The following is a 7,620-nucleotide window of genomic DNA, read 5'->3' on the forward strand; positions in this document are numbered from 1 at the left end:
GTGTGTGTGTGTGTGTGTGTGTGTGTGTGTGTGTGTGTGTGTGTGTGTGTGTGTGTGTGTGTGTGTGTGTGTGTGTGTGTGTGTGTGTATTCACATCTTTTCTTTTGTGATACAGTGACACTGACCTCAATGGGGAAGCAGGGCTCTGTGCGTTCACAGCTCTTGTCGCAGTCAACACCATTATTGAATGAGCGGATGACAGGAGAGTGAGGAGTGAAGGTCAGGTCGTGGTCAGTCCATTGGCCAAAGATTGTCACCAGGTGAGTGTAGAGAGGGTCGCTCTCCACATCAGAGTTAGCTGTGCGCAGAATTCGGTTGGACACTTCCCTTACCTGGGGACAGGATGTAGACAATGAACACCTTGATGAAAGTGATTGATACATCTATCATTGATTATCTCTTATTTTACAAGTGAGAAAATACATTAAGCATCACTGCAGATGTGATCAAATATTCAATTTATAACAGCACATTGTTCTTTATATAGAATATATATATAAATACATTACCAATGGAAGCAAATGTCTGTTGACACTCAGATTAGGGGTCCAGCCTTTAGGCAGAGAGGTGCCATCCTCATACTCAGCAGGGAGCCAGCGGGTGAAAGGTATGTTGGAGGATCCCCAGCGAGTGTTTTCTCTATATGTCAGAGAAATAAATCTATCATTGATCTTGTTATCTTCTCTGTTTTGGGAATAAGTCTCATGGCTCTTTTTTTATTAAATATTTTAAATGAGAACACAGGGAAAAGGAAACATGTTGCCACATTCAAAACCAGGTGCATCATACTCGGTATCATTCACCTACTTTCATTATCTGTTATTTTGAAATGAAAATGAAAGGTTCCTCACCTGTTATTGCAGGTGCTGCTTGCAGTCCGAAACTTGTTTAAATTGGGAGTTGTAGTGCAAGAAGGGACCCGGTGTCGGGGAGAGCAACCTGTCAGATCAGCGATGACCTCCAGGTCCTCCTCAGAGATCAAATCTAATGAAAAGAAGCGGAACAAAGGAAACTCAGCTGTAACCCACTTGCAGACATTAGCAGGCAACGATCAGTGAATATGTAAAGACTACACACCTGTGGCATTGATGGAGCGTTTTGGACGTCTATTCAGAGACCTCTTGATCAGCTTCACAGCAACATCCATATAGTCTGCAGCACGGACAGCAGTGCGGGTTGGTCCAGCGGGTTGTTTCAACAGCCGCAGGACGTCTGAGGGACTCGCTGCATTCCTCCTGACCCGATCAATGCTCCTGTGTTGTGTGGAGAGGTCCGATGTATCAATACAGTCATTCAAAATAACAGTATCATTTTTAAGGATCTATGTTGTTGTCCCTTTTCGGTTCGACCTACTGAAGATTTAACGATTTCAAAGCCGTTCAACGGGTTTGTAAACTCACTCTTGTCTGGAATATTCATAGGCATTATCCACCGTGGCCTTGGCCGCTGCCACCGCATCTTCAATCACGCTCCTGCTCAAATGCGATTCTGGAAAGAAAAAAAATATGTATTTTGTTTAATTTACTTATGATTCACTCTTAATGTGGATGTTTTTGGTCAGTGCATTTCTGACACCATAATGTTTAAATGTCGTTCATATCACACAGTTACAGCATTTCACAGAATAACATTACTGAAGATCCAAACGTACATTTCTTTAAGATCTGGTGTTTAATATAAAAATAATAGAATACATTGTATTAGAATGAGATTAGATCAATTACACTATTAAATCATTTAACTCTTCTAAGATGAGAGAGGCAGCACTCACCGGCATTCACCTGCCATTGCAAGCACATGCAAAGTGCTGCAGCCAGAAAACACAGAAAACGATTCATCTCTGTGAAACAGACAAATATTGTCATATTGTCATTTAGGCACTGATCAAATAATTCTAGCTAAAAGAATATTTCAATATTTCCTTCAAAACAAACAAAAAATATCTATTCATCATTCTATTATAGCTTATAATATATCCTACTAACTGTGTATATGGTGTTAAAAAAAACAGCATTTGTAAAAGTCACCTGTGTAGAAGCTGAAGCTCGTGTCCTCTAATGTTCTTCAGTATCCAACTTGAACTCGCAGATGCTGTCACGATCAGAGTTGGACAGGTTTTATAGCCGCGCTGTGACGCTTCGACTGATGTGACATCTGTTGTCAGGAATTTTTCACCAGACAATGAAATATTTTTTTTCTTCCTAGTTCCTCCTAAGCGTCCTTTTCAAGAAACCACTCACGAGTAGGTTAATTACGGTAACAGAGCAGTGAGGAATAAACAACCCCTGCTGAAGGTCAACATCGATGCTTTTATAGTTTTATTAAGTTTATCCGGAGTTGTAGCTGCAGAAAAAAAATAATGCCAGGCAGAAGAACATGCTTGCAGGAATAATGCAAGATATTGAACGACATTTTGGGTGACCCGAGAAAAACATTCTGATAGTGACACATTTTTATTGGACTTTAATTTTTCATGTTTTGTCAGGTGCATCAAAGCTGCGTGGCAACGCTTCACCTGAACGAATGATTCTGGCAAAGTCACACTGTTCTTTCACATACAACTTATAAATATAACTTTTGCATATAGTTAAAGTGAAACCTGTTATTATCTGTCACTAGCTCTATTTTTCCATTTTAGCGTTTACTGCAGTTTTTATTTAACAAAATTCCTTAACTGTTCTTGTTCATGAGCATGATATTGTTTTTGATACTTTTGAAAAGTGCTAGATAAACATTATATACAGGTTTAAAATACAGTCATTATAATTCAAGGGGAAATCTTTTTTCCAGTCCCTCTGCTGTAGCGTTTAGACGATGTCAAACAGAAAAAACAGCTCAGCAATGTCAGATATGTCAGGTATCCACAACTTCCTTGAGTGGAAACATTCGCCACATATTTTGAAAAGCCACACAATGGTCTGGCACATTATATTGCGTGACAAAGGAAAAGAAACCAACTTCCTGGATCAATGTTAAATAAATATATATACGCTATATAATAATAAAAACAACAACAACAACAACAATAATCATATTATTATTATTAATAATAATAATAATAATAATAATAATAAAGTAGCAATAGAATGATTGATTTTCTGCTTATAAACTCTTAACTAAAAAGTTTGCTTCCTTTACTGGATTCTAAACAAATATGGAATATATAAACCCCTTTACACGATCAAGTAGGCTTTCAGTAAAATATGAAAGCATTATATCCAAACAAATTCAGTTCCTATATGCAACCCTATTAAGTTTCAACAAGACAGAGATTTTTGGGCATTAAAATCAAATTCGGCGCAAAGCAGGAGAGGTCCCATCTTACACTGACAATGTGTGTTATTTCTCAGTGAGCTGGACAGAATCAGTGTATTTCGACCAAGCAGTGAGATCATGACACGATTGTTCATGCTCCATTTAATCTGATCCAAGAATTTAGCTGACTCTCTACAACAACAATCAGGTTTCCGGGAAATTACCGACAGCAGCAAGCAAACTTGATCGGCATCAACGTTGTTTACAAATTGTCAACTGTAATTGGAGCCGTAGTCATCAGAATAATTAGTGTAAGATATGCACTACGCAATGGAAACTTGTGGCCTTTCCAGTGCCTTTGTCTTTTTGACATGTGATTTAATTTTTAGTTCATGTGTTCCACAGTTAGGCTACGTCATGTTTCTGTACATCAAATCTCATTGTCTTTGTGTAGCTATTACACTATACCTTTAATCACTTACAGAAATCCAACATTTGAAGATCCAGATTTCCTGGCTGCTATGCACGATACACCCAGCGGCCTCTTTGGCCTTTTTGAATCCTTCTCCACGTGTAAGTGCAGTGAGGCAGGAAACGTTTTTAAGTTGTGAAAAAAGCTAATTGTATCACAATATTAATCTTCAGTTTGAAGAGTAAAGAAAGCAAGGTTTATTTGGCAGGCAGGTGTGTTCATTTGTGATCTGTGGTTATAAGATGGGCTTCAGCATGATGGCATTATAAGAGATCAGGTCAACAAATACATAGTCTAATAACTATTTTTAGGAATTTTTATTTTCAAATAATTTCCTTTTCCTTTTTTGACATAAGATAAATTACATGAAACGGTTCGGTCCTGCCTTCATAGGCGCACACGGAACATGCTAGAAGTGAACTGCAAACATGACGGTGGAAACTGAAGCATGTGTCGGCCTTCCAAAGAGCAACCTGGCTTCCAAACTGCAGGGACAGTAAACACAGACAGGAGGGAGAAAACTCCGAGAGGTCGACAGTATGTCACCCACTTTTTCTCAAAGTAAGGTGAGTGTTGTAAACTAACCTGTTAGCTTAGTCCACAGTGAAACAGGCTGTTTGGGCTCCCATTACACCAGTTATTTAATATCTTGACAGACAATGAGTGTTTACATTTCGCTCCTCTTTTAGCCGCCATTTACAAAGCTCTTGGACCTAAACTAGCTGTCCTGCCCCTGCGTGGCGCCAGGCCGGACACAAGCAGCCCTGTCTTCCCGACCACATGCCCGTATCAGTGAACCAGCCGTGCTGCCAGCTGAAGGAGGAGGAGCAGCGCTGTTCTGAATCACATGTCAGTTGGCATACTTGCAAGGGAACGGGAATTTATTCATTGTTATATTAAATGATCCTTTTCAATGATAATACTTAAAACACTATTTTTTTTTTTTCACACAATGATCGTTGTGTGAATTAAAAACTGCCATCTGTATTGGATACTGGACAGCTTGCAGCGCGAAGTCAGGCACTGAAATATGATTATTTGGTGATATGTAACCGCAGGTAATTGAATATTCTGCAGGATTCAGTGCTGTTTAATGTTTTATGTAATTTAAGTCAACAAACTGGATTAACTGGAATTTTGGTGATGATGATATAATAAATGTTAGCACTTGTTGTAAAATGTGGCTTTTATTAGACTTCTTGTAACAGGTATCAATTGGTGCCGCTTGAAGACTGTGACTCTGAGATTACAGCCCATACATTAATTTGCATTCAACAAACTTACTATAATAGTTTTTTTTTTAAAGAGATCAAATCAATAGGCTACTTTCTAGTGCCAATGAGAAAAAGGGGATCAAATCGGAACTGACCTGACTCATATATGCGAACTAAGCGCCTGCTTAGGAGCCTCGTTGCCACCAGAGCGCGCCAAAGTGCGCTTTAAATGTCCTGTGGAAATGTCCCACAAGAGAGCTTGAAACAGCTGGACCAGAGTGGCCAGATGCGCTGAGTGGAATTGAGGCTCAGCCACATGTCGATGTTGTCATGGATGGAGAGCACAGCTTTTACATGGACTGTGTTGAGTTGAAGGGAAATCACCTGCAGTCTATTGGAATAATAAATCTATGGGACTAAATTGTGCTTTTCGTTTTGTTAAATTATGCTTTATACTCTACTGAAAATAACTTCTCTCCTGGTTAGCGTTCACCTCTCCTTCAGTGATTTAATATTTTCAACATTCTTCCACTGAAGAACTAAATTAGCACTGTATTGGGTAGCACTGGATCAGTACTAGTAATACATAATCTAAATAAACATTACCTCTGAACATCCTGTCTTTTAATTTAGCTCCAAGCAATCAACCTATTTTGATTCTTTGCTTTCCTTTAACTGAAACGATTACAACGTTTAAGACTGCATGAGTTTAAAGCAAACATGAAATTTTATTTTTATTTTTTTTAATTTATGATGTTTTTAACAGTATAGGCAACATAAACAGAGTGTCTTAGTAAGGTGTGGGGCCACTACATGCTGCTAGTACAGCTTCAGTCCGCCTTGGCACTGATTCTCCAAGTCTCTGAACTCTACTGGAGTTATGGAACATCATTCTTTCAAAAGATATGCCCTCATTTGGTGTTTTGATTATGTGGTGGAGAGATGCACATCATCAAACACGCTGATCCAAAATCTCTCACAGGGTTTCAATTAGATTGAGATCTAGTCACTGCAAAGGGCATAGCATTTGATTTGTGTCATTTTCATACTCAAAACATTCAGTGACTCATCATTCCCTATGGCATTGTCATGCTGTTTCTCCACTCATTTTTCAGGATTTTCCTTTAATTTGTCCTCCATCAACAAATCAACAGTTAAACTTAAAAATCACCCCTGAGTCCTTAGTGCAGAAACTGAAATTCCTCCAAACCCACAGGTTGTGCTTGTGCCTTCCTTCCTGTCCTTGAAACTTTGTATGTAAGTGGCATCTGCTGGTCTTTTTAAGGACATCTTCAGATGCGTCTGCAAACAAAATGAATTATCTTCTGAACGATTGTTCTGTATCATGATGCATTTCACTCAGAGGCAGAAGTTGATATCTAAAAAAAAAATCATTTATTGATGTCAAACGTGACACAGTGTCTTACACTTATATTTGGGACAAACAAATGTGTGTTCCAAAAATCTGTTAAAAATTACAGCTGTTACAATATACAATCATTTTCCGGACAAAGGCTGTGTGAATGTTACTGTATAATGCAACTTTCAGAAAAGAATTAAAGACAATATTAAAAGGCAAGAAAATGATTCATTCAAGAAAAGAGAGAATATATCACATCAAGTAGAAGCTTTTAAATACTAAAATAATGCTATGGGTTTTTAAACACTCTGTTTTCTTGTAAGCAAGGTTGACTGTGATACTTGTCAGTTTTAACATGTTATTTTGTCTTCAATTCCTTTAGAGCAGGGTAACTTGAGGGAGGTTTCCTACTCAGTGAACAGCAGATGCCCTGAGAAGAAGCTGTCTTTGGTCAAACCGTTGCTACCATGGTTGGCCATCAGCCAGACCTTGTCTCCCTTTTGAAGCTTAACATACGTGTTGCCGCTGGCTGTGATGTACCCGTTCTGTCGCGTGGTGAATGAGTGCACGATCAGCTCTCCGTTACGCAGCAGATCCACACTGGCATCGTTCTTGTTGATCATACAGTGGAACTGAAACTCGTAAACACCTGGGTGCTCGCAAGTGAAAATCCCTGTCATGATGTCGTAGCTCTTCTGTCCATTGTAGATGACGTCACGGAAGGTGATAGGCACGCCGGATTTGGGGAAGTTGTTTCCCAGTCGCACAGAGAAGGCAACATTCTCCTTGGTGCCAGAGTGTATGTCTCTTGGAGTGCGTAGCCCTTTTCCTGTGTGAAAAAGTACAATTAAAGCAACAGAACCCACCCATTTTAAAGTTACTTTGAGAATATCAATTTAAATATGCATGGATAATTGGACAGAAAGTGGTAGACTTACCTGGTGATTCTTGTGTTCCACTTGAGTTTTCACCTACAGAAAATTAAAGGATTAAAGGGAAAAATCAGTATTTCCAAAATACTCCAATGTTGGCACAAGTCATACTCAACTGTGTCAGAGCAGATTTCACAATATCAACTCACCCTCCCTCCATGGACTGAGGTCAAAGGTAGGGATGTCCTCACACTGAGTGTAACCAGATCCTCGAGGCCTGTACTGGAAGGGTCTGTCAGGTACTTCAGTGATGCCAGTGTTGTCACACATGATCCGGGCAAGTGATGTTTCCCTCAGGGACTCCCTCTGAGCCTCAGTAAAGACTCCCTCGTTCTCCCACCAAAGCCTGAAATTTGACAGTTTGTTAACATTTGAAGTCTCTGAATG

The 7,620-nt window shown here is 39.3% G+C and overlaps 2 protein-coding genes across 2 annotated transcripts in view; both read right to left on the bottom strand.

Annotated features, from left to right (window-relative positions):
* Window positions 1-2: 2 nt before the first annotated feature.
* On the bottom strand, window positions 3-2,125 carry LOC147818858 (eosinophil peroxidase-like; the record flags this gene model as incomplete). Its single annotated transcript, XM_087175231.1, has 7 exons — window positions 2,028-2,125; window positions 1,772-1,840; window positions 1,401-1,488; window positions 1,078-1,253; window positions 852-984; window positions 510-639; window positions 3-332 (listed from the first exon to the last, which is right to left on the bottom strand). Coding segments are annotated over exons 2-7 (924 nt in total), but the record flags the coding sequence as incomplete, so codon positions are not given.
* A 4,188-nt stretch (window positions 2,126-6,313) lies between these two features.
* LOC147818859 (eosinophil peroxidase-like) overlaps window positions 6,314-7,620 on the bottom strand; it is a 12,450-nt gene continuing 11,143 nt past the window's right edge. The window contains exons 10-12 of the mRNA XM_087175232.1: window positions 7,383-7,579; window positions 7,240-7,272; window positions 6,314-7,130 (exon numbers count right to left, since the gene is read on the bottom strand). Coding sequence (XP_087031358.1) covers window positions 6,709-7,130; window positions 7,240-7,272; window positions 7,383-7,579 — 652 coding nt within the window. The 3' untranslated portion in view covers window positions 6,314-6,708. The remainder of the gene's footprint in view (window positions 7,131-7,239; window positions 7,273-7,382; window positions 7,580-7,620) is intronic.

This window comes from Seriola lalandi, unplaced genomic scaffold, assembly GCF_002814215.2.
Source record: "Seriola lalandi dorsalis isolate HSWRI2012SDOR001 ecotype SW California unplaced genomic scaffold, Sedor1 jcf7180002054427, whole genome shotgun sequence".
Classification (NCBI taxonomy): Eukaryota; Metazoa; Chordata; class Actinopteri; order Carangiformes; family Carangidae; genus Seriola; species Seriola lalandi.